A 26,880-nucleotide genomic window follows, 5' to 3' on the forward strand; every position below is an offset into this window, starting at 1 on the left:
TTAAAGCAAAGTGACATTAATGGGATACCACTGGAGCCTGGAGCCCGGGCATTATGCAGACTAGAGTAAAGCATGCCTCTCCCATGCTGTGTTGTTACTGTTAGCTTATCCACTCTCGTAGAAAGACTGTTTTTGCTGCATGGAGTCTCCCCTCCTGAACCATTGTCACAGTACTCAAGGAAGGATGCTCCGGCATGATGGAAACAAGATCTGTGAATTCCAATTCTGCCACCTACTTGCAGAATGACCATGTTGGATTCGTTGTTTCATGTCTAAGACCCTCATTATCTTCATTTGGAAAATAGGAATAATAATAGCTTCTTCTTAGACCTGATGAGATTACTAAAATAGATCAGCAGTTTTCAAACTTTTTGGTTTCAGGGTCCCTCTGTACTCTTAAAGGTTATTGAGAATCGCAGAGAGCTTTTGTTTATATGAGTTATATCTGTCATTATGTATCATATGTCAAGTTAAACAGAAAATTTTGAAGGTTTCTTCATTTTGAAATAACAACTATTCTAACATTTTTCTGTGAGAAATATCTTCCAAAACAAAAGAATTACTGAGAATAGTGTTTTTGTTTTAAATTTTTGTTAAGTCTCTTTAATGTCTGGATTTATAGAAGACAACTAGATTCTCAAATATGCTTCTGAATTCAGTCTGTCATGTTTTAGTTGGATTATGTAGTAAAAATAAAGCTTCACATAGATATGTAATTGGTAAGAGAAGGGTATTTCGATACCTTTCTCAGTTACATGCAATGTTCTTATTTGATTCATCACTAAACTTTGATAATTGATGTTGTCTTAAAAGTTGTGATGTGCAATCAGAAGCCATATTGTGAACTTTATGTACTCAATGACATAAAATCTATTGGCTTCCCTTACACTTGGAATGACTTTTTTGCCATGCATAACTTTTGAAACAGTGTCATTGGCCATTTGGAAAATATTAGTTACCTCGATTGTACAGCTCTCCTGAAAATTGACTCATTTTATCAAACCATATCAAAAAATCATATTTCTTAATATTATCACTAGTCTCATCAGATAAGTCTTCAGTATTGAGAAGCTGTCAGGCTCAGGATGGCAGATCTGTGTTTCCCAAAATTCTAATTTTTCCTTGAAAACTCAAATTTTATCATTAGCAGCGAGTGTTGTTTTCCTGGAAGTGACAGGCTCACTTCATTCATTTCAGTAATATATCTGCCAAATGCCCAAGTCTGAATAACCACAGTTTATCTAAAGCTGTTCTTTCAAGTTAAAAAAAGAAAGAAAGAAAAGGCCAGGAATGTTCCAAGAAGAAAGTGGCTAGTTCAGTTTACAACGCCAGTGATCACACCAGTGCTCTTTCGTGACATAGCCACTGGACTTCAGTACGAGGCAGAAATACTTTTTGCATTCTTCCTGCTTCACTATACAATGCCAAAGAGATATATACTTAAGAATCGAGATTTAGTAAAGTTAATATTCATTTAGTAAAGTTAATTTCATAAATGTCAGGGACACTCGTGAAACTGGCTTTCCCCCTCTTACTAACAGTGTGGCAGTAAAGAATACAGTGTTTCCGACCGGGCGTGGTGGCTCATGCCTGTAATCCCAGTACTTTGGAAGGCTGAGGCGGGCGGATCAGCTGAGGTCAGGAGTTCGAGACCACCCTGGCCAACATGGTGAATCCCTGTCTCTACTAATACAAAAATTAGCTGGGCGTCATCACGCCTGGCTGTCATCCCAGCTACTCAAGAGGCTGAGGGAGGAGAATTGCTTGAACCCAGGAGGTGGAGGTTGCAGTGAGCCAAGATTGCACCATTGCACTCCAGCCTGGGCAACAGAGGAAGACTCTGTCTAAAAAAAAAAAAGAATACAGTGTTTCCTGGGCTTTGATTTACACTCAGGCATCTGAAGGTTTACTACCCTCCAGGAACCTTTATGCCTTACACCTTCTGCATCGCAAATGTTAAGACAGTGAGAAAAAAAGCAAATAATCTGAATTCTGTCTCTCACCAGCTCCCTGAAAGGGTCTCCAGGACCCCAGCAGTCTGCAGACCTTCTTGAGAACCACTGGGATAGATAGTAGAAATGATGTATATATCATATTGCCAACACTGAAAAGTTAGCCTTTACTTCCTGCTCTTTATTGTTTGTGGCTGTGGGCTTGGTGACAAGCTGGTTCGAATGAAGGCCAGCCTTTGGGAGAGGTATTATTTTGATGAAATCTCAATGGAGTTCTTTCTTAGTTCCCTAGAGCCTAGTTGCCTACTATCTCCTTGGGATGTTACGTGGAGGCTGCAAACAAGTATTGGTTTCAGGTTAACTTTACTTCTGGTTTCTGTGCAAGAAAACCTGTATTAATCCTTGCCATTTTTGTATGTTGTGGAGCTAATAAATATCTTTTTAACCGTGATGATTTTCTAATCTCTTACATCAGGTGTTCATAACGCTGGTGTCAGAGGCTCTTTGCTGGTCCTACATATGGGCTTTTAGGTGGCCTCTGAGCCTGTTAATTTTTTTGTTGTTCAGCATTTAACAACAAGTTAAATGCTGTTTAACTTATTCATGTTGAATGAATTTCAAAAAGCCCTTGAAATTTTACATACTTCTTTTGTTTCATTAGGGTTGGGGGAGAAGGTGGGTTATTAGAGAAAGTTAAAAGCTTCAACCAAGTTCTTAGAGGTCTCTAACCTGCCCCTATAAAAACAAACATTAAAGATGACTTTTCAGATGGACATTTTTAAAGGGTAGCATCTCCCACCGTTATCTATTTCCTGATACACCTCTCTGTGGAAAGAAGTTTGCAAGCTTCCTCCCTGGCTCTGCTGTCTTTGCTTTTCCTCCCCTGGGCATTTCTGCACAGCGCACGTCACCCAGTGCTTACTGACGACCACCGTGATTTTTTTAGTGCATTTCCCGAGAGAGCAAGGGTCTGTGCATCTTGTTTCTTTTATATTCTGAAATGCAAAGTCAGAGTTCAGTCCCTTCAGATATACCCTGGGGGTTAGGGGGAGTATTTTAGACCAGAGAATACATCAGCTAAATTAGCAGGTTCCTTTTTGAACTATTGAGGTGTGCAAACTTGGAATATTTATTTATGCCTCAACCCCGAGATGTGTTTTTCTCCCACATTCTTCAGTCTGCTTCTTGGAATCCAAGTGCTGTCATGAAAGCTGCAAGGCAGTCTGTTTAGTTCCAACAGCAGAATTTTTGGAAGACTTCCTTGATTCTGTAGGAGGAGTGTGGTGACTACCACTTGCTAACGAGAAGACGCGGAGGATTCTGCAGCGTGACAATATGTATATCCGTATTATAAGATGTCAGCCCCACCGTGCACGCTCCCGCCCCCATCCCCGTCAGCTCTGCTGGGCTGCAGAGGAGGTGGGACGAGGTGGCACAGGGTGGCTCTGTGGCAGCGTAGCCGCTTCATGGTGTCGGTATCTCCACAAGTCCAGAAGCTGGCTTCACCGGGGTAGGAAAGAGTTAGACAGCAGGTTTTACCGATTGCGCTCTGACTTAAACAATGTAATTGTTCCCTACTTCGGGAAAAAAGTAAAGAGTTTTGTAGTATGTGGCTTAATTCAGTGGCTTTTCAGCTTTTGAAAAAGCTTTGGTTCATCTCACACAATACACACGCTAGCACCTAACAGTTGGGAAGCAACAATGTCCCCGTCCTTTATGGGAAGCAGGAAAATGATATAACAATGAATAAGTTGAATTGACCCCATTATGAAGAGGCAGAAGAATAGCTAAATAGTACACTGACAAAATGGGCATGTGTAGCCATCAGATCCCATAATACTGTATTCAAGAATCTATCTCTTGGCAGGGGCACGGTGGCTCATGCCTATAATACCAGCACTTTGGGAGGCTGAGGCGGGTGGATGGCTTGAGCCCAGGAGTTGGGGATCAGCCTGGGCAACATGATGAAACCCCGTCTCTACAAAAAATACAAAAATTAGCCAGGCATGGTGGCACATGCCCTGTAGTCCCGGTTACTTGGGAGCTGATGTGGGAGAATGGCCTAAGCCTGGGAAGTCGAGGCTGTAGTGAGCCAGAATCATGTCACTGCACTCCAGCCTGGGTGACAGAGTGAGACCCTGTCTTTAAAAAAAAAAAAAAAAAAAAGAATCTATCTCCACTTGCTAGGTTGCACTTTTAAACTTAGCTTTCTGGACGACATTCATATAGTCCTAGCATACTAAATTCCATCTTTGCATTACTTGCAGTTTCTAAATAATGAGAGTTGTCACTCACATGGGATTTTCACTAGAGCAGCTACACCCCAACACTTCATCTTCGTGGGGTCAAACCTACAACATGGTTTTGTTTATTTCTGTGCCTCTTTAGCAGATGAGAAAATCAGGACATAAGAACCTTGACTTGCCCTAAACTACTGACCAGTAGTACAGATGATGTTCATAGCCTTGGTGATTTTGGCCAGGTCACCAGTCAGTCAGAGCCGTTGTCCCTCATCTCTTTGGACAGCACCCTTCATACTGGTGGGCTCGGTAAATGTGAGTGCGTGCGCTGTTTGACTCACTCACTCCTCAAAGGCTAAATCTGGTCAAACTCTCGTTAAGGAACATGTGCCTTCTTGGTGGGAGAGTAAGGTAAGGTGAACCTTGGCTCTGCTTTCCAACCAGGTGGCTTTTGTTATTGCATGATAAAATGTACAGCTTCACGTTTCTGTGCCTCTCACCACTACAGTGCCCTTTCTGTTTTTAAGGAAAGAAGGATTGTCCAAATGTGGAAGATGCAAGCAGGCATTTTACTGCAATGTGGAGTGTCAGGTAGGTGCTGGGCCATTGGCAGGGAGGGCCTAATTTCCTCTGAAGTCCTCCTCTTCCTCGTCATGGCATTCCTCAGCGCCCCCCTGTAGCCAGAGCTGGAAAGCACAGGATGTGGCTGGATATCCTTGGATGTATGCTGACCCCCACCTCACAGGCAGCCAGTGATAGGCAGTAGCAGTTTGAGGCCGCATGCAGCACCAAAATTGAGGTGCAGGAGAAGAGAAGACCATGTTAGATACAGGCAGGTGTGCTAGCAAGTTTGCCCCAAGGACTGCAGCCACAGATGGAAAATGCAGAGATGACAAATAAACAATGTTAAAATTCTGTCTTTAAGTTTTTAAATTTTTTATTGTTGTGTTTTTATAAATTCCTCCATAGCAGGCTACATCTTACCCTTGGGCTGTTTGAATCCAACCTGCTTACAGCGAGACTCAGATGAGCCCCTGGTCCAGACTCTGTATAGCCAGGGGGGGGGCTATTCTGAACTCATAATTGGGGCCAGTGCCTCAGGAGCAGTCAGGGCTGAGGGGTTCAGGATGGATGAGTCTCAAATGAATCCTGAAATGTAGGAATGGGAAGGTTAATGAGGATGTTGGAGGAATTCTTGGTAGACTCTTTGAAGGCCTAAAAGTGGTATTTCTCAAACTGTTACAGTAAACACTCGTTCCACAAAATGTTCGGAGATATTCCACAGAAAATGCATTTCATGTTCAAACAATTTAGGGGAACGTGGTCTCTTTACTTCAGAACCTGTTATAGTCTTTGATACACTAGTATGGCATTGTGAATTTGTAAGCCTTCTTGTTCGATCTCTCTATATTCCCCCTGGCATTTATTTTTAAAGGGAACCTATTAATATACCTTGGGAAATGGTGATGCTGGTAAGGGGTGGTTCTATGGTACAGGGAAGATTTTCTCCATATCTGCATCTCTTTTTGTTGTTCCAAATACCTGGTGTCGTCCTTCTCCCCTCCCTACCCTCCAGCCCCATCCCCAGTCTACTTTGGCTTACCCACTATTTTTTTTTTCTTTCTCACCTCCCTACACTGTTGGCCTTTGAAAGGCCTCAAAGAGCATTATTTAGCAGTGGGAGAGATTGCTAAGCCCTGGTGTCTCATCTGACTGTAGCGCCCCAGGGACAGCGGCCCCTCCCCAGAATGAAGCACAGGCTGAGACCTTGGCTTGCGAATCTCAGACTCTGCCTTGGCTCTGAAGACCATAGGCACCGTCCCCTTCCCTGTGTTTCCCACAGCAGGCTCCCAGAGGCTGTCAGCCTGTGTGGCAGTGAGAATATAAATGGAGCTCGTAGTTGAGTTTTCGGGGAGGGTGCCTTCTTTTGAAGAGGAAAGATCATACTTTGCTCCTACCAATTGTAGATAGAGTAGTGCATTGGCATTGTAGAGATCAGCAGGCCCTGCGACATATACAGTTTGATTCTAGGCCTGCCAGATGAGTTAGCTGTTTCTATATGTAAGTTAAACACTTCTAAAAAGTTAACTCATTCCATTCTGGTTCTGTAGCAAAGCAAGCATAAGGAGTCACATGTAGTTCAGATCATATAGCAGAGTAGCAAGAGGCCGTGGTCCTAGGAGCCCGTCCTGGCTCTGCTACTTGTATGAAATTGGCAAGTTATGGCCGGGCGCGGTGGCTCACGCCTCTAATCCCAGTACTTTGGGAGGCCAAGGGGGATGGATCACCTGAGGTCAGGAGTTCAAGACCAGCCTTGCCAACATGGTGAAACCCCGTCTCTACTAAAAATAGGAAAAAATTAGCCAGGCATGGTGGCGGGTGCCTGTAATCCCAGCTACTGTGGAGGCTGAGGCCAGCGAATTGCTTGAACCTGGGAGGCAGAGGTTGCAGTAAGCGGAGATCGCGCTTTTGCACTGCAGCCTGGGCGACAAGAGTGAAATTCTGTCTCAAAAGAAAGAGAGAAATTGGCAAGTTACAAAACATCCCCGAGGCTCAGTTTCTTTAAATCTGAACTGAGGACAGTGGTGCCCACCTTGATGAGTTAGGGACCACGTGATGTGATAGATATTAAAGTTTTATGTAAGCTGTAACCCTATATACAGGTGTGAGGAGTTAGTGTAGATAATCATATTACAGTCCACAGGAAAATCGAATTTGTGTAATTCAGGCTAGACTAAAGCTTAGCTTTATGCAAAGAAATAAACAGCATAGTTTTGATTTAAGGAGCTTGGTTTTTCAGCCTGAGAGAATGACTGGATTCTAAGAACTTGAGGGTACTGATGGTGTATGTTGTGTGAACAATGCTTATTATAAAATCAGTCTTAACTCCGTTAAGTAGCTGTGAACAGAGTATTAATGAGTACCATCAGAGTATGTGGCATGTGGAATTAGCTCCGAGTCTGAGTCTCCTGAGCACGCTGCTAAACTGTCTTCTGTTAGGCCTTACGGGGTGGCAGTATTTTGATGAATCGTCATGGCCCACGTTGGGATTTGAGATGCCCTTTATGGTTTCCCTGTCCCCAGGACCTAGAATCCCAGATGTGCAGATTCAGAGACCTCATTTGTAAGCGTGCAATGAGGGGTGTCCTCCCTTGGGGGAGGCTCACATTAACCAATATCCCAACCTGTATGTGCCACAATGCCAGTTTATTACTCTACAACAAGAAGTTGAACAGTCTAGATGTCCCGCCCTTGAACAAAACTGTACAGGTGGTCACTTCATAATGAGCCAATTGTTTAGGGGAGCAAGGAACTCCAGGATGGAGGAAACAGTTATGTGATTCTACTGGTGCAAGGCTGCAGGCCAAGAGAGCCTGCTGTGTTCAGCCTCGTGATGGAGTTTCCCCTGCTGCTTACTCAGTTCCCGGGCAGGGGCACCCTGAGCACTGGGGATTACTTCTGCAATTCTGCTTTCCTGTGCTTCTGTTAAGTATCCGGTGACCAAAGCACCCTTGTAGGAGGTGAGTGGTACCGCAGCTCCTGAAGCCTCTTGTTTCTAGAGGTGGCAGGCTGGATCTGACCTGTAAGTTTCATTTCTGTTTCATCTCTCTCCCACTGCTGAAGGAAGAGGCTAATGACCATTAAGGTTTTTCATCCTTTAGTACTGAAGAACTAAATAAGTATGGGCAGTGTATTATAAAGAGATAGAGCAGACATAAAGGTTTAATAAAAGTAAGTGCCTAGAAATAAAGGGTAGTGCAAGGGCTTCGTAAAGGAAATCATTAGGGAGGAATCTGGGGCATCTGCTCCAGATAAAAATGTGTTCAGGGTTTGGCTTAAGGGAGCGCTTGCATGGGATCAAAGTAGAGGCTCTGCTTAAAGGATAAAACGTGGCACAAAACAAGAGCGGCGATGAGGAAGGTAATTGAGTGATTCTCCACCTAAGAAAGCATGGCCCTCAGCTGCCAGTAATTAACTGGTGCTTTCTCAAAGGTAGGCCCTACCCCCCTGGAGTCATCAGGTGGTCGGTGCCACACAGCAGATGGTGGAGTTGGGATAGAGATTATCAAGTTCAGTGTGTCAGTAGATAAGAAAGCATAGTCCCAAGTGGTTGGGTGATCCAAGATCTCCCAAGGTCAAACAGTGGCGGAATGAAGATGAGACTTTACACACTACTTGGGGAGGGCTTTCACCCCTTTACAGTAGTGTGCTTGGGAGAAGTGAGGGCCCTCTAGAAAAGGAGGTGCTGTGGGAATGTCAGAGGAAGAGAAGTGGCCTTCAGTGGATGTGAAAGGGGAGAGCTGCGTCCATTGTCGCCTTGGCCAGAAACCTCTCCCAGAGTCCTAAAGGCTCACATTGCTTCCTGGGGATTTCCTCTTTACAAAGAGTAAAGCTTCTTAGGGGATCCTAGCCATGGTGTATGTTCTCCCCAAGCCCTCTTCTGTCTGCATGCTGTGCTTTCGGATTTTGCTTTATTTGATACAGTTTGGTTCTGTCTTGTCCTGTTACTTTCCTCTTAGTTCACTTGACTCAGTGTGATGGTGCCAGAGGAAAGATTTTAATTGCTAATGCATGAAAGGGTAATGGGAGGAAATACAAAAGAAACAGAAATTCCTTTTTAGTTGGGCGTGTTATTTTGTAACCTGTGTATTTTAATGAACTGTATTTATTTTTCTAAATACACCTGGGAAGCAAAGTATATTATTCATTCACCCATAAATTGTACCAGGATATTTTCAAGAGAAGAGTTTTAGAAAGTTATTATATAGAATAAATCATTGTGCAGTAGAACTTTCTAGGGTATATTTCTTAACCGTAATGACTATAAAGAAGAAAACCTTTGTGTTTTAGAGCTGAGGGGGTTATGAGTAAGCTTTGAAAGTAGGAAGGGATTTTTTTTTTAAGTGTGTATGAGGAGCATGTGAGAAAACAGTAGGCCCTTATCATTACCTAGAAAATAACTGAAGTATAGAACATGTCTAATAAATGCTATTGTTATGGGTGATTAGTGTAATGGGGCCAGAGTCGTAGGTTCAATCCTGGATCAGTTCTCTCTTGTCAGCCATAGGAAGCATCTTAAATTTGGGCCAATCTTTTTGTCTAAACCTTTAATATCACCAGTAGGAAGAAATGCATGTGAATGACTGAGTATGTATCATCGCTTAGATTGGGAAAACGCAAAGCGTATGTCCTAGTGATGTTAGCTCAGCAGCATGAGCCATCTGTGTATAAGGTGGTCAGGTGTCCACCTGATTGCTTTTGTACTCTTCTTCTTGAGGATCATGCTAGTGGAAAGCAGAAATCCTGTGACATTTTCTCCCTCTTCCACATTTTAAGAAATCACATGTGAATGTGTACAGGTAGACTGTGTTTGTTGTTAGAAGAATAGAAGCACCAAATGCTAGAGGCAGAAAAGGGACTTCATGATGAAAATCCAGTCTCCTTATCGAGGAAGGCAACATATTTGCTCAGCAGGAAACTGGATGCCATAGTAATCACTCTTTTCTTCCAGTGCTGGAAATGCCGGTGCACCATGAGACAATTTTGCAACTCTTTATGCATCTTTAAGCATTTTTGACTAGGCGCAAAAGTGAAAGCCATGCACAGTAGTTATTATCTTAGTTGAAGATGAATTAGAAGTTTTAAAAGAGGACCATCAGTATGAAAAATTCCATATCTCACCTTTTTTATAGATTGGATTAAGTTGTACAATCTGTCCTCATTATGGGAGAATCAGAAAGTGCAGACTACTAGAACAGAATAAGTATTCATAATCCGATTCCTTGAGAAAATACTTTGGTATATATCTTCCTGAATCCCTTCTGTGCTTATATGTGTATTTTATTATTTTATTTTAGTTTTGGAAAATGAGATCCTGGTTTACAGAAAATTTTATAAGGATTGCAATCAGGGCAGGAGCACTATCTTGAATTTTGAAGAATAGTGGGAAAACTTTTAGAAAAATGGATAACATTTAAAAAAGCATAAAGAGTTGCAAAATCACTCTGTATACAGCAGTACTGCCAGTATTCAAAAATAATTTATAACATTCATTCCTATTCATCAGGTTAGCCTAATTTTTTTTTCAATTTTGTCCAGTCTGGTTGCTTATAATTTCTTACGGGCAAAACTAGGGTAGTTGTCTCTGTCAGGTTCTTTAAAATATGTGGACCATCTCTGTGATAGAAGAGAATGTATTGAAATATGCTTAAAACCTGACATTTTTACTAGATACTGTCACATCTTCCTTTTTTAAGAATTAAAGCTGTGCAGTGCCATCGTGGTATATCTCTGCCCTTCCTCCGTTAATCCACCTTCAAAAAAGGAAGTGAAACAGTATTACTATGGTAAATTTTCTTTAATGAAATTTAACCTGATTCTGCATTTTCTTGTTTATCCAGCTACCTGATTTTAACTGCTATGAGTGGGACTGTATCTAATTGTAGGTGCTCTTTTATCTTGGTTCTGACATTGCCATAAATTGCTTGAAGTCAAAGACTTCATCTCCCATCCCTGCCTCTAGGGTCAGTTGCAGGACTTGTTGAACGAATGAACAATTACCAACGTTTCAGAGCGCAGCCTGGGCCAGGCACTGTTCTGAGTGCTTCTTGTGGATCTGCTGATGGGATCCTTTGCATCTGCATGAATGCCTGATGATCTGTATTTGGCCCACATTTGTTGGTAGTCTTCAAGCTTGATATCTGATTATCACTGTTGGAAGGTGTAAACTCATAGACTCAGAATTCTGGACTTGCTAAGTAACTTAAGGATCATGTTATTTACAGCCAAGGAGACAGATGCGAAGGGATTAAGAGACCTGCGTAGTCACACAGCTGTTTCGCTGCGGAGTGGGAATAAATGGCAGGTTTCTTGAGTGCCAGGTCAGTAGCCCTCCTGCTTGACAGCACTCTGCTTTCCTCCCAGAGCTTTCCTTATGTTTGACTCCCTTCCTTTTGAGGACATTTATATCAATAAATGTCACTATTATGTAATATTTACAGTAAAATTAATTTTAAATCAACTACATTAATAAATAGATTGTATTTTATAAATAATAGTTATATTAATAAATGTTCATATTTAACTTCCCAGGAATTCATTGTAGTTGCTAAACACCAAAGCACCACCTGCAGTTCAGAAACAACGGCTTGCAGGCCCATTAGGGACAGAGTTCATGTCTTGGAGTTCTCTTGGAGTTCCTGGAGTCAGAGTGGGCATTTGTCTATAGTTGTTAATGATCCATCTGTCCCCAGCTGGTGGGTCCCCTTATCCCCTCGGATATCCCCAGGGTCATCTCTGTCTTTTCCTCTTTGCTCTGCAGCTGAGGAGGGAGCTGATTAGTCTGCAGGGAGCCAGACCCACCTGTTCCCACCTCTTTGCCTCATCACCATGCTCTCATTTTAGGCTTTGGCTAAAAACAGATTCTCTTCTCCGTTGTGCATATCTTGTCATTTCTTTTCCTCCCTGCTCTTAGTTATATTTGGCGCGGCGTTGTTTAACTCTGCAGAACATCTTGGCCCAGAACTTGAGCTAAGGGGCTGTACCACAGACTGCATTAAATCATTAAGTGACAGTATGTGCTTCCTTCTTGGGGGATCAGGGTGGAGGGAAGGGGGTAGGGAGACAGCTTCATTCCTTCAGCAACTATATTGAGTGCCTAGTAAATGCCAGGCACTGTTGTCAGTTCTGGGGTTACAGCTATGAACAAAGTAAAGTTTCTTTATTTTCCTAGGGAGAGACAGATACTAAACCAAACAACTAATCAATTTGTAATATGCTCAGGTGGTGAGAAGTACTAAGAAGCTGCAGAAAACAAGGAAAGGGAGAATGATGGGGCAGTGCTGTTTCTGACAGGGTGATGGTGGCAGGTATCTTGAGAAGGTGACATTCCAGCAGCGGCTGGAGAGGAGGAGGAAGGGAGCCACATAGATATCCAGGGGAGGAGAGTGCTAGCCACAAAACAGAGCAAGTGCAAAGGGCCTTGAGGCAGGTGCATAGCTGCAGGCGCAGCCAGGACACTGCTGTGGCCAAGTGCAGTGAGGCAGGCGAGAGTGCGGTGGGAGATGACGGGCTGGGGGTGGTGCAGGGGCACTCCCATCACGTATGGCCTCCTAGGTTACCTTTATCGCTTGGCCTTTTGCCTGGATGAGAAAAGCCGTTAGGTTTTGAGCTGAGGACTGGCCTGATCTGAGTTTTGTCAACAGGATCCCTCAGGCTGCTCTCTGGAACCTAGTCCATGGGAACAAGGACAGAAGCGGGCATCCAGTTAGAAGGCAGTGGCAGGACATTAGTCATGAGAGACGGTGGGGCTGCAGCTGGGTAGAAAGGTTGGGGCACTAAGATGGGATCAGATTCTGGGCAGAGACAGAGGATTTGCCAGAACTGACTGAATGTGGAGTGTGAGTGAGAGAGCAGCGCCAAGGATAACTCTAGCTTTCTGGCCTGAGCATATATTTTTATCTTTGAGACAGAATCTCACACTGTTGCCCAGGCTGGAGTGCAGTGGTGCAATCTCGGCTCACTGCGACCTCCGCCTCCTGGGTTCAAGCGATTCTCCTGCCTCAGCCTCCCGAGTAGCTGGGACTACAGGCACATGCCACCATGCTCGACTAATTCTTTTATTTTTAGTAGAGATGGGGTTTTACCACGTTGGCCAGGCCAGTCACAAACTCCTGACCTCAGGTGATCCACCCACATCAGCCTCCCTGCCCTGAGCATTTATGGCCATTTTCTGAGCTAGGGAAGGTCAAGGACAGAGAGGACAGTACCCCGTTGTGAAAGAGACAGTTTGTAAGGGCTCCCATCAGTATACAACGTGCTCTGACATTTCCCACCTAAAAAAAAAAAAAAAAAAAAATCCCCCGCAGCTTCCCACTACTCTAAGCTGTGTCTCCTTTCATTCTCTCTTGAATTTGCTCCCAGTCGTTTCTTACCCCATCATCCCACCAAAACTGGTTTTTATGAAAACCAACAAGCTTCCATGATTCCAAGTCACATTCTCCGTCATCTCACACTAAGCCTCTCTCCAGCACTGGCATCATCATTTACTCCCTGGTCCTCAAAGTACTTTCCTCCCTTGGCCTCCAAAACACCATGGGGTCCTTCTCTCAGTGCCTTCCCCATCTCAAGTGATGACGCCTCCACCCTTCCAGCAGCAAGTGTCCTTCATCCCCCTACTTGGGGCAGGAAAACTTCAGGGCATATGATAGAAAGAATACTACTGTTAGGCCAGGCATGGTGGCTCAAGCCTGTAATCCCTGCACTTTGGGAGGCCAAAGCGGACGGATCATGGGGTCAAGAGATCAAGACTATCCTGGCCAACATGGTGAAACCCCATCTCTACTAAAAATACAAAAATTAGCTGGGCATGGTGGCAGGCACCTGTAATCCCAGCTACTCAGGAGGCTGAGGCAGGAGAATCGCTTGAACACAGGAGGCAGAGGTTGCAGTGTGCCAGGATCCTGCCACTGTGCTCCAGCCTGGCGATAGAGCGAGACTCCATCTAAAAGAAAGAAAGAAAGAAAGAAAGAGAGAAAGAGAGAAAGAAAACTACTGTTTTATCCAGTGCATTTTTGGGAAGTCCTAAATATTCCTAAATTTCTTCCAGTGTTGCCCTTCATGGAACCCTCATTTGTGCTTTTTAAAAAGTCACCTGTAAAAGGGACTCATTGCCGTGTAAGTCAACTCTTCATTATTTGCCCTGACGTGAGAACAAAATCAGAGCGGAACTGTGAGGCAACAGAGCCAAATCAATGGCTGATACTCAAATCACTCCCTCTGCAATTTGACAGCTTGAACAGATGATGGAAAAATGTATGTGTTGTTTGGAATAATGAGGAGCTGCAGAAAGCCATGAGGTGCTTGAAAAAAACACAAAGTAGATCTTCTCCCAACAACCTTGACCAGGCCTGAGTTGAGGTCATACAATCCTGTCTATCTTAAAGGATGTTTTTATCTCTAGCTTTTGTGAGCATCCTCGTGTTTTCCAAAAGGAAACATATTTTACTTGACCTTAACTAGGGGGACTCATTGCATCCTCTTCTCTCACACTTTATTCCAGTGTATGTGCTGTTCTTTAATAATGTTTTTTTCAATCTTTCCAGAAAGAAGATTGGCCCATGCACAAGCTGGAATGTTCTCCCATGGTTGTTTTTGGGGAAAACTGGAATCCCTCAGAGACTGTAAGACTAACAGCAAGGATTCTGGCCAAACAGGTGAGGAAATGGGACAGTGTTCAAGTGCATTTTATTTTTTTTTAAAGGTCAGAAAGATGAGTAACTGACCTTTGGTAACCATCTCTCGTTAAACATCCTTAGACCCCATTTCCTATCATATCCATATGGACAAGGGTGGGGAAAATACTCCAGGCATAATCTGGTTCGTTGTGTGCCCTGTGCTCACCCCAGACCAGGAGCATAGCCACAGCTCTGAAATTCTGAGCTGTTTTCATGACAGGTTTACATAGAAATATATGACATGAAAAGCCTGACCCCAAATAATTAGAGCTTCCTAGGGAAGCAGATTGGTCTGAGCAGCTTTGAGATTTTCCCCTGTCCATTGTGACATAAAGAGTGTACTCTGTTCCCCTGTCCTGTGCAATATTCTGCTGTTTCTTGGCTCCTTTCTTGCCTGTGCATAGGCAGACAAAGAATTGGATGGAGCAGCCACGTGGCTGTGCAAAGAAGAGAAAGAGTGGAAAAGTAGAAATAGAGGCAAGAGAGAGGGGAAGAGAGTTAAAAAAAAAAAAAAAGTGAAGAAGGAGGAAAGAAAGAGGCGCCCTTGATGGAAACAGATGATAGTCATCAATGGCTTTCTCCAGAGGTGGTGCCAACTCTGACTATTCAGAGTCAGAATAGTCAGACTATCGGCCTGGTGGGCACAGGCCTGGTGGGCAGGCCTTTGCAAACTTACCCTCAAAGACTAAGGAAGCTGAGAGACAGAAGAAAGAAGCTGACAAATCCAGTTTATTAGAAACACTTACTAGGACTTATGAACTGAAGCCATGTTTATGTCTTGGGCATCTATGTCTATGTCTTTAGGCTTAGAAGGCCTAAATCCAGGCTGTGGAGGTCTTGCTCCTCAGTGTTGTCAGAGAAGTTGGTGGCAGGGCCTCTGGACTAAATCTTTTAAAGCTGAAATTTCATCTGGGCAGGCATAGTAGCTCATACCTGTAATCTTAGCACTTTGGGAGGCTAAGGCAGCAGGATTGTTTGAATCCAGGAGTTGGAGACCAGCCTTGGCAACAAAGTGAGACCCATAAATTTTAAAAATTAAAAAAATTTCCCAGGCGTGGTGGTATACACCTGTGGTCCCAGCTATTCTGGAGGCTGAGGCAGGAGAATTGCTTGAACCCGGAACTTCAAGGCTGCAGTGAGCTGTGATTGTGCCACCGTACTCCAACCTGAGCAACAAAGTAAATGAGATGGAAAAAACAAAACTGAAATTTCATCTACCTCTTCCATATACCTACCAGCCCTCCTCTACCCTTAAAATTTTTCTATTTTTTAATCTAAGCCAAATGTGATGGAAAGGATTAGCATGTATCTGTCCCCAGACCAGGTTAGGATCCTGGGCTGTGTAAACAGAAGTAGAACATTTCCAAACTCTGAGGTCATCTTTCCACTATGTTCAGCTTAGGTCAGGTGCTTGCTGAAATGCTGCCTCGCCAGCTGAGAGTATCCAAAGCCATTCATGGGTTGCCTGTAAAGTGAGACCAAAGCATCAGAATTCTTTCCCTGCAGGAGGTTAACTTTCGGATCCTTAATAACAGTTATCTTTAAATTTATGCAGAGTATTTGGGCTGAATGAGTCAGAGGGAATAGGATGACTGGGTGAGGCATCAGAGCTAGTAAGTCATCAGATGGGATCTCTGCGCATCTTGGGAGGATGGGGTGGCCAAGCCAGTGTTTTATTATTTTCTTCCCCTGAATTATTGATGATATGTATAGTGATATTTTAAGAATTCAGAAGAGGCTGGTAGACTTTCCTGAATGAAAAGCTTTCCCAAGAGAGATGACTTATAAATCTTATGAAAATGCATTCCGTGAATGGAAGATTTCTGCTCTAAAAAAGAACTATTGAGATATTTCGGCACCAGGAGGGTAGTCTGAATGCAAAGATGAGTTTATACAAGCTTCATTCAACTTTTATTATAATTACTACTACTACTAATAGTGTATTAAATGAAAGTTACCTGCCCATCTTTTCATCTCTATAGGACTTGATGATTAAAAAAACAGACCATTTGTATTCTAGTAGCTTGCAAAGGATTAGGGGAGACAGGCTACCAAACTACCAAGGGGAGGCTTAACATGTTAACTAGGGAGGTGAGCGTGCCCTGCTAGACCACCTGTATCCCCAAATTGAATAGCCAGATTACAAAGACACGGCCTTGGGCCAGCTCCTGAGCTCTGCCTTTGAACTCTTGTCAACACCAAGTTTATTCATGTTCTCAAAGCCTAGCGGGTTTACTATTGTTAGCTCCTCTTGGGGTGTCTAGAACAAAGCCAGCAACACGTTTAAAGTGAATCTGGGCTCACAGATACAACCAAAAGTGTTCTTTTTGAAACACAGAATTTGAGATCATTTTAGCCTATGCTTAAAGAAAGTGTAAAATGGATGGGGGGTTTGATTTTGTTCCTTTTTAGAAGGCGAAATAATAAATAGGATGGTTTGTCTGTAGACCCAGTCCTTTTAAGTAAAGACCCTAAAAAGTTGTTGTCCGGCCCTGTTCTTTCCCATAACAGGCATTTCTGAGCCTACTGTGTGCATAGTATTATCAGGGTGTTAGGTACGCAGTAGACATTTTAAAAAGCACTTTAGAAGAGTCTTTGGATTTGGTTGTTGGAGAGCCCTGGTGGTGGAGTCCTTGGGTGCCCGTTTTACTTCCTTAAGAATTGTTACTTTTTCTTTATGTTGATGTAAAAGTGAAAGTGCCACTTTCTACACTGGTTGTTAAAAAATCTGTATGATGTCTTCCCCAATTGCTAGAAAATCCACCCAGAGAGAACACCTTCGGAAAAATTGTTAGCCGTGAAGGAGTTTGAATCACGTAAGTCTTTCTGTGACCAGCCATGCAGTTCTCTCAGCCACAGGTTTCACATGGGTTCGGCAGGATTGAAGCGAGGACGGCCTAGCCTGTGCTCAGAGGAGTAGTGATTTCTTTCATTACTAGTTTTTATTTTGACTTTTGTGCTGTTTTGAAAAGCACTTTTAGCTTTTTCCTTCTGAGTTGACAGGATTGTTAGGAAATAATTAAAGGAGGTAGGAGCTCCCAAGAGGAATTATTGCACCCTGAGTTACCTCCTGCTGGCCCTCTTGGCATGCTGAATATTTTTGGATCTTTGCTGAATTGCAGTCCTGTAAATAGCTGATGTTTTTACTGAAAGCCATGAAATCAGGGGTTGTCCAGTTGTTTGACTGTGGCCCAGATTCCTGGGCCAATTGGGAGGCCCTTGACTAGGCTGAAGCTGTTTATGAGTCATGGCTACTCATCCCTGACCTTGTCACTAACAGTCAGTTGAAATCTCATGTCCTGAGTGACTTCTAGTCATCAGAGGGAGAGGAAGAAGAAATGGCTTGCTTTCTTTCCCTAGGGTTTGTCAGTTAAACCAAGTGATGGGGAAGAATGTTCTCTGGGGGTTCAACATGTTAGTTTTGGGGTTTTTTTTCGCCCTTTCCTTTCTCTATATCATTTACAGCAACAATAGGATGTAGCTAGAAATCCTGTGTTTTCTACCAGGTGAGAATAATGGATTATTTATCCACAGATCTGGATAAGTTAGACAATGAGAAGAAGGATTTGATTCAGAGTGACATTGCTGCTCTCCATCACTTTTACTCCAAGCATCTCGAATTCCCCGACAATGATAGCCTCGTAGTACTCTTTGCACAGGTAAGGATGCCGACAGCAGGTAACACTCAGTCTGGCCTTTCCCTCTCCAGGCACCTCTCCCCAGCACGCACTCAGTGAAGATGAATGCAAATAGAACGATGACATCTTCCTGACAACGAAGCTCTGAGCCAATTGGACCCTGTGTTGCCATAGCCTTGCTTGGTGACCTTGAGCAGATCAAGGTCCTCTCTGCTGGCCCTCATTGATGGGTGGAGTGTAGGAAATTCGCCTCTGCCTCTGCCTCACAAAGAGTTCATGAAAACAAAGGAGTTGTCAGTGCCCTGGTACTCTGGCATACTTTAAGCTCTTTGCAAAGAAAAGATCATTTGAAGTTCCTACATTAAATTTAACTTTTACTCTCTTGAACCTTCTGTTCTATCTGTAGTGTTTTTTCACTCTAACCAAGGCTGCACTGTTAGAGCGGAGGCAAAGACAGGTGCCCCGACAGGAGGGCCCTTTGTGATGGCCCGAGGAAGGGCAGTCACTGCTGAGAGAAGCCCGAGTGGGTCTAGGTATGGGAAGTCTTTCCTGACGGTGGCTAAGAAATCTTGTTTTAGAGAAGCCTAGGCTTACCGAAATCAGATCTAAGGAAAACTTAGGTTTCTAAGCAAGAGCAATTTGAAAGTGATTACAGCTTTGGAAACTAGGCCACTGGCAAGGTGAAGACTTGGGCATTGTTAGGAGGAGAGAAGAAAGGGTGCAGCGGCCATGCCTCGGGGAACGTACAGCCTTCCTGTTATTGTGAGGGTGGCTCTTCCTGGCCTGACTTACTAGATTGGATTTCTCTCTCCCGTGTGCCTTTGCGATTTCCTCTACAAACTGGGCATCTAGTTGAAAGTGACCTTCCCAGAGAAATACTAGAGTTCTGCTCCACGGGAGCAAGAAGCTACATCAATCTCCGGATGTGTAAAAGAGATGAAGTGGACACTTCCATGGTTTTATCTTAGAATAGAATAAGCGTTACCTAATGCACCCTTTGCCCAGTAACTCTATTTGCAGGAATCTGTCCTAAGGATCTAATCAGAAATCATGGACAGAGACGTACATACAAATTGTTCATTGTAGGATTCTTTTAAAAGCCAAAGGCAGAAAAGAAAGAACGAATGAGGGAAGGAGGGGAGGAAGGGAAGAAGAAAAGGAAAGAGGAAAAGGAAATACTATAAATGGCCAGTAGTGGGGGTTTGGTTACATAAATAATGGCATCTCCATGTGATGGAGGGTTACATAACCTTTATAAGTTACGTTTCACAGACTGTCTAAAGGTGTGAGAAATGCTGATGACATAACATTAAGTATCAAAGCAGTATGAAAAAAGGGTATAATATGAAAACATACATAACTTAAAGATTAAGTGGAAGTTCACAGTTGTCTTCTGAGTTGGGGGAAAATTTAGGCTTTTTACTGGGTAACTTTCTGAATTTTCTACAATGAGCATGTATAACTTACAAAAAGCATGCTAAGAAGGAGAAAAAGGCAAAAAGCACACACTTTAAGAATTACAGACGTAAAGAAAGTGGCCAGGCACCATGGCGTGTATCTGTAGTCCCAGCTATTCAGGAGCCTGAGGTAGGAGGATCGCTTGAGCCCAAGAGTTCAAGGCTGCAGTGAGCTATGATCATACCACTGCACTTCAGCCTGAGCAACAGAGTGAGACCCTGTCTATAAAGAGCAAAAAAAAAAAAAAAGGAAGTGAGTCATTCATCACTTCTGCCCACCTCAGCTTCCCACAACTGTGAACCACTATTAACAATTTATTGAATTCTTTTATAAACTTTGTGTTTATTTAGATATATTTCAGTTATGTGAGTGTCATAATCAGAAAAATATGCTATTCCTTGTAGGTAAAAAAGTGGCTTCAAGTTTTGAGTATTAAGGTAGAAGGAATAAAAGACCTTTGTAATTTTCATATTATCCTGGGTTTATATTGTACTTTCCTAAGTATCCCGAGACAGTAGATTTGGCTGACAATGGGAAGTGAGGAATCGACTTCTCTTACATTTTCTGAAAAATCGAATACATAATTTTTTTCTGGATTAGATGAAGTGTGGTTATATGAGAAAGCAGAGAGATGAAGTAAACATAAAGTATCTACTTTTCTGGCTATGGAAAAAGATAGCTTTTCCTCTAACGCAGTGATGCATGCTGATAGGATTTCTCAATGTTGACGCAGTAGTTATAGGACCACATTTTCATAACCAAAAATCAAGTCACTCGATCTCACAAGTAGAAGTATATTTGTGGTGAAAGTGACTGACTCTTTGAAATATGGACTGACTCAGAAAATTCAGGACATTCGTATACCTTTAAAATGTGTATATATACACACATATACATACACACGTATACACATACGTGACTACAGAGAATTAATTCCTTTACTGACTTTATCAAATAAGTATACATTTTGAGATTATATGTGTTCACACAAATATACACACATATACTTTTTTCATATGTAAATTTGAAAGGGGGCATTTACTATCCCCAAAGAAAACTCCAAAGCAAAAATGCAAAGTGCTGCTGTAGTCACATGCCACCGGTCCCACCTCTCAGCCGGCAGCTACGTGTCTGCTGTTCCAGCCCCTGAGCCCTTTCCACCGTCCGGTCCATGGGAGGCTGTTGTGGGTTACCTCGAGACCTGGCAGCAGCTGGCAGCAAAAGGTGACCGCACATCTTTGACAGCATCGAGGTGTGTTCTAATCACTGGGAACATATGTATGATTGGGAAGTGTATTTTTGGTGTGCAGCCGACATCTAGTCTAAATGCTAATTATGAGAATAGCTTTAGCAAGGTTCTTACGCCTGATTTGACTTCAGCAAAAGGACCATGGACCGTGCATTTTTTCTTAACACATAAGTTCACTTTTTTTCTCTAGGGATATTTCAGAAGGGAGGGAAAGCTGGCAGGAAAATTGCTATGTAAGTAGGCTTAAACACCATCACGAAAGGAAAAGTAATGACTCTTAGGCTCATGGAAGCCTTAGCTTATGAAGAAACACACACAGTCTTCCATAGTAAGAGGAGCGGGGGAGGGAATAAAGGGACTGATGGTCATAAAGTGATTGAGTCTGAAGGAATCTGGAGTCATCGACTGGTCTAAGTGGGCTTGCTGCAGAGGAGGAACTGAAAAAGCAATGAAACAAGAATCTCGTCTCCCAAAGTAGTCAGAAGCTGTCCGTAGCTCAGTTTTGAAAACTGTTGCAAACTTGTCTGATTCATTGTTTCATTCTGAAAACATTTGTACCAGACACTGCTGAGGCGTGCTAGTATTCAGTCTGAGATGATACACAGATCCTTTAGAAGCCACTGTAATACAGGATACAGGTCATGCTCTGGTAATTTTGTTGAATGAATGAAAATTTTAATTTACTCTTACCTAGTGTTGGTTAATGGTCATTGGTTAATGGTTGTTTGTCAATGTCTGTATGACAGAATTGGTCAGGGTACTTGGAGTTGGCACAAAAAATAGTATGCTAAGTCTTCTACTGACAAACGCCCAACCCCTCAGGATTTCAAAGGCTGTGTATTATTTTACTAACCCACAGTACTCTCCCATTTTCTGCTTTTTATGTTGAATTGTGAATACTGCAAGTCATACCCATCATTCAGCTCTTATCGCTTTGTATGCCAAGGTTTTCAAGCCACTGCGTTTGGCCCTTTAACGTGAAGCACAATAACCACATTAGCCTTTAGTAGATCTGACCAGTTTTAGAAGGAACCATGGTACAGTGTGAAGAAACCAGAGCTGCTGTAAGAATTGAATTCTGACTCCTGTTCTGCCACTTATCATTTACATGTCCTTGAGCAAGTCACTTAATCATTGAACCTTCCTGAGCCTCAATTTTCACATCTGTAAAATGAGTTGCTGTAGTAATGCTATAGTGATATTACAGATTTATGAGATGGTAAATCTGAAATACCTAGCACAGTGCCTGGCCCAGAGTGAGTGCTCGGAGGATGCTAGTTTTACAAAGCCCATTTGTTGACCTGAATTGTAACAGTTCAGTGTCTCCAAGTGCAGAAGAGAGTGGGTTGGAATTGTTCAGTGTGAGTGCCTCACGGACAGAGACTTCATAGCAGCGTGGGACAAGCAGGGGTCTCAGCCTTTGTCACCAAGTAGCTTTGTGACTGTAGACAAATCATTGTTCCTCTCTGACTTCAGTTTCGTCCTCTAAAAAGTAGACTTTTTAGAGGAAAAGTAGTTTTCTTCCAGCACTGAAATTTTAGAGACATATGAAGATCACCTACTGAATTGTCTTCTAATAGTCTGGTGTTCTTTGACGCCACAAATTTTCAACCTGTTTGTCTTTCTGTTTGTCTTTCTGTGCCCAGTGCCCAGCATATAAGGGCTACCAGGACATATCTGTGGAAAGAATGAGTTTATAGAGCAGTACATAAGTTAGACATGTATAGTCCTCATTTTCAGCCTGCTTGCTCTAAGTTAGGCTTCCAGAATGGTGAAAGTTGCCCTTGGTATTTTTCTATGCAATATTTCTTTTTTTTTCTTTTTTCTTTTTCTGAGATAGAGTCTCACACTGTTGTCCAGGCTGGAGTGCAGTGGTGCAATCTCAGCTCACTGCAATCTCCACCTCCCAGGTTCAGGTGATCCTCCTGCCTCAGCCTCCCAAGTAGTTGGAGCAGTTGGGATTACAGGTGCATGCCACTAGGCCTGGCTAATTTTTGTATTTTTAGTAGAGACAGGGCTTCATCATGTTGGCCAGACTGGTCTCAGACTCCTGACCTCAGGTGATCTACCCACCTTGGCCTCCCAAAGTGCTGGGATTACAGGCGTGAGCCAGCTGCCCCGCACATTTCTTTTAAAGAATGAGAAGGTGGCCTGTAGTTGATTTGGCTGAGACTTGAAAGGCAAGGTATCAGTGCCTTTGCTTTAAGCCCTCAATCCCTCTGCCTTCCCTAACAGAGAGAGGGATAGCAATTAGATTAGATGAATAAGGGCTTCATATTGCCACCTCACCTTATGAGATGAGCATTGGATTAATTCCTTTTTTTTTTTTGAGACAGATTTTTGCTGTTGTTGCTGAGGCTGGAGTACAATGATGCAATCTCAGCTCACCGCAACCTCTGCCTCCTGGGTTCAAATAATCTCCTGCCTCAGCCTCCCGAGTAGCTGGGATTACAGGCATGCGCCACCACGTCTGGCTAATTTTTTTTTTTAGTAGAGTTGGGGTTTCTCCATGTTGGTCAGGCTGGTCTCGAACTCCCGACCTCAGGTGATCCGCCTGCCTCAGCCTCCCAAAGTGGTGGGATTACAGGCGTGAGCTATCATGCCCAGCCAGATTGATTCTTTTCTTTAAAGACACAGTGATTCAGTGATAGGCTCACGATCATACAACAGAGCTGTAGCAGAATTGAGATTAGACTCCAGGTATCTTAACTCCCATGCAAGTATGCAAAAGTCAGTCCTCAGAGTCTTGGGGGTCTTTGGCATGCGTAGGCCACTGTATTCACATGGTAGGTAGGCTACGCTAAGGGATGCAATCAGTTCTGCTTGTTTGTTTATGCATGGAACCGATAAGTACATTTTGTTTGAACAATAACATGGGCAAAATAAAGGTTTTAAAACCACTACACCAAAACATCTTCCTAATTTGTTAAAGGTCAAAATTTAAAAAAATGATCTCTACCCAGAGAGAAGCTCCAGCTCATTTTTTTTCTTTCTCTCTTTTTCTCGCCACAGGTTAACTGTAATGGCTTCACAATTGAAGACGAAGAACTTTCTCATTTGGGATCAGCGATATTTCCTGAGTAGGCTGAGTTTGACCTCATTTCTTTCCTTTTTACTTACTTAACACTAATTTGATTTTTTTTTTTTCATTTTTAAATAACCCACCTAACTGCATGTGGCAGACATGAAACTCCAAGTGAATTAAAACAGCTTTTTAATCTGCCAAGTTTCAAAATATTTCCCCTACACTTAAGGATCCAAAGGTAGTAGTTAAGAGAACAGTTGCTTGTTAAGTCCTGCTAGGCAGAGAGCTGCTATTAAAGAATATTTGATAGTGTGCATAGAAGAAACAGCCCATGCCCTGCTGAGAAATTTGCTTTCTGCCTATCTGTGGTTCTGGAAATCTTTGCATTTCTTATGCTCAAAGTGAAACATTAATTGCCAACCAAGACTTGGCCACAGGCTTGAGTACAGAATATATGAGCTTCCTCTCCATCTGTCCTTTTTGATAAATACCAGTACAGAAACAGCACAATTTGGAGGGAGAATATACTGAAGTAGTGGGCCGGAGAAAAATTTCAAAGAACTGTAGGATTTTCTCTCGACTTGAAGAATACTTGAGTAATTCAACAAAGGCTAGCCAGTTGACAAATGGAGATCGTTGTAGATCTGACTTTAATGGATTGCCAAGAATGATTTTGCCTTTGTCTGTCTCATGGAATGAGTATTTCCAAAATGCTTCAGCCCCTGAAATCAAACCCTTGCTTCACAGGTAGAGCCAAGGAATTCATCATGCATCCCCCGCCTCCAAATTAATCCACATTGTAGATGAGTTCTATCTAGAGGGAGGTTGCTTAACATATGCTGCAGGGGTCTTTGGCAGGAGGTTGCCACATATGTAGGAGACCCTTAACGCTTATGCATTTGCCCTGCGTGATGTGCCTGCCCTCAGCTCTGTGCGTCTCTGCCAGACGTTGTGCACTGTGTAGGTCAGAAAGAGAAGAATACGTACGGTCTGTGTCTCATGAGCAGCTGTCACAGGCTTACTTGAACCAGAGAGACTAAAAGTTTATTCATGTAATATTTGTCCTTGGGGCCAAAATGGTATCATCTGCAGTTGGAATTCTGGTAGTGAAGAAATAAGCTTTTTTTTTTTTTTTTTTTTTTTTTAACTTCAGCCCCTGGAAAAAGGCAGGAGAAAAAGAGGGCGTTGGACCCACTGAAGAAGGCGCGTATTGACACCTTTAGAACTGAAATGAACTATGGAATGTCTCTGTTCTCAATATCTTAAAAGACTAAAAGATTAAGAGTGAGGTGCTGCCAGGCGCAGTGGCTCACACCTGTAATCCCAGCACTTGGGGAAACCGAAGCGGGCAGATCACGAGGTCAGGAGTTGGAGACCAGCCTGACCAACATGGTGAAACCCCGTTCCTACTAAAAATAAAAAATTAGCTGGGCATGGTGGCACACACCTGTAATCCCAGCTGCCCAGGAGGTTGAGGCAGCAGAATCACTTGAACCCGGGAGGTGGAGGTTGCAGTGAGCTGAGATTGCGCCACTACACTCTAGCTTGGACGACAGAGCGAGACTCCATCTCAAAAAAAAAAAAAAGAGGTGCTTTGAGGGTTCACACCTGTCAGTGGTTGCCAACAGAATTGTGATACCAAGAACACACATTGTTTTAGGGTCTTGGCCTTAGTGCATTTCCCCCACCTTCGTTAAAAAGATACCTGAGTCTGCCTTGAACTATTTAATACTTCCGCAAGATGGTTTTAGAAATGTGCTTTTATTTTAATACAACTGCCCTTTGATGCATTTGTGTATTTGATTTCCTAGGGCCTGATTCCTTGGGCATCACTTTCCAGGAAGCCAAGTGGGCCTTGGTGAAGTGCAGAGGTGGCCCTCCCCAAGGTCAAGACCAGGAAGTTGCTACCTGTTTATCTCAGGCACCAGGCCAACCACATACTTTGCTTAGGCCTTTAGCAACCAGGAGGTGGGGGAGTGCCCTTGGCCATAACCAGCCTGAGGCAGTTCATCCTCATCAGACTTCGAAACCCCTTTCCCTTTTTGTGTTCTTGGAGCACGCAGGAGAGGGGCTGTGGTCTCTGGAGAGTCAGGGAGGTGACATGGGCCACCAGAGCAATGACACACATGGCTGTGAGTGCCCGTCCGTAAGAGCATGAGCCCCAGTTTCTGGGCAGTTTTAATTGGGGGAAGAAATCCCTTTGGGCTGAAATCATATCGGCATTGTGATTTCAAAGGCAGCATTTTCAGAGATCAAGCACTTTTTCCCTGTAGTTTAGAAATTTCTGTTCTCGGAACTTTGACCTTGATATAATCAGAAAGCTCAAAGCACCTCGCATAGGCGAATCTCTCTCTCTCCTTCTCGCTGTCCCTGAAAAGCAGACAGTGAGCAGCAGGAGCAGTAATGTCCCAATTTTCCAGATGAGGAAATTGAGGTGCAGAGAAACTCAGACGGGTGTCTCCGGGTCTCTCAGGGGAGCACACCCCCTTCCTCCCTTAGGAAGCTGGCATTTCTCAACATCTGAAAAAAACGTGAGAAATAATCCACTAATACAAAAACTGCTTGAAAACGACAACACACCTGTCTTTGACAATGTGTAGTGGAGTAGCAGTTAGCTGTGGGTATTGGGCTCTGAGAGCCGCCTTCTATCAGGAAGGAATATTTGTGGCATTTATTGTTTTTGCTGTTGTGTGTTTTTTGGTTTTGGCTTAGATAGTATGTGAATTGTGGATTTCAGTTTTTCATATGGTGAAAGTCTTAGATGGTAGATAGGATTATCAGTGCGCGCAGAACAGCCTCTTAGAATATGATAGCCAACTATTAGATTTTTTAAAAAATGTCTTGCAAAGATTCAGTTCCTCGGACTTAGCAAGTAAGTAGCGAAGGAGACTAAACAGTCTGCCTATCTCATTTTTAAAAACTGGGTTTTCTCTTCTGACTGACAGCGTGGCATTGATGAATCATAGCTGTTGCCCCAATGTCATTGTGACCTACAAAGGGACCCTGGCAGAAGTCAGAGCTGTACAGGAAATCAAGCCGGGAGAGGAGGTGAGTTCATGGCTATGGGTGGCCGCAGCAGGGGG

The 26,880-nt window shown here is 43.2% G+C and overlaps 1 protein-coding gene across 2 annotated transcripts in view; it reads left to right on the plus strand.

Moving 5' to 3' along the window:
- SMYD2 (SET and MYND domain containing 2) overlaps nucleotides 1-26,880 on the plus strand; it is a 55,778-nt gene that overhangs the window by 19,952 nt on the left and 8,946 nt on the right. The window contains exons 2-7 of one of the 2 annotated variants that reach the window (XM_005540829.4): nucleotides 4,720-4,783; nucleotides 14,296-14,406; nucleotides 17,183-17,243; nucleotides 17,962-18,086; nucleotides 23,785-23,852; nucleotides 26,743-26,845. In XM_005540829.4, the coding sequence (XP_005540886.3) occupies nucleotides 4,720-4,783; nucleotides 14,296-14,406; nucleotides 17,183-17,243; nucleotides 17,962-18,086; nucleotides 23,785-23,852; nucleotides 26,743-26,845 (532 nt within the window). The remainder of the gene's footprint in view (nucleotides 1-4,719; nucleotides 4,784-14,295; nucleotides 14,407-17,182; nucleotides 17,244-17,961; nucleotides 18,087-23,784; nucleotides 23,853-26,742; nucleotides 26,846-26,880) is intronic. The other variant, XM_074036488.1, reaches the window with a different exon arrangement.

This window comes from Macaca fascicularis, chromosome 1 (assembly GCF_037993035.2).
Source record: "Macaca fascicularis isolate 582-1 chromosome 1, T2T-MFA8v1.1".
Taxonomy (NCBI): domain Eukaryota; kingdom Metazoa; phylum Chordata; class Mammalia; order Primates; family Cercopithecidae; genus Macaca; species Macaca fascicularis.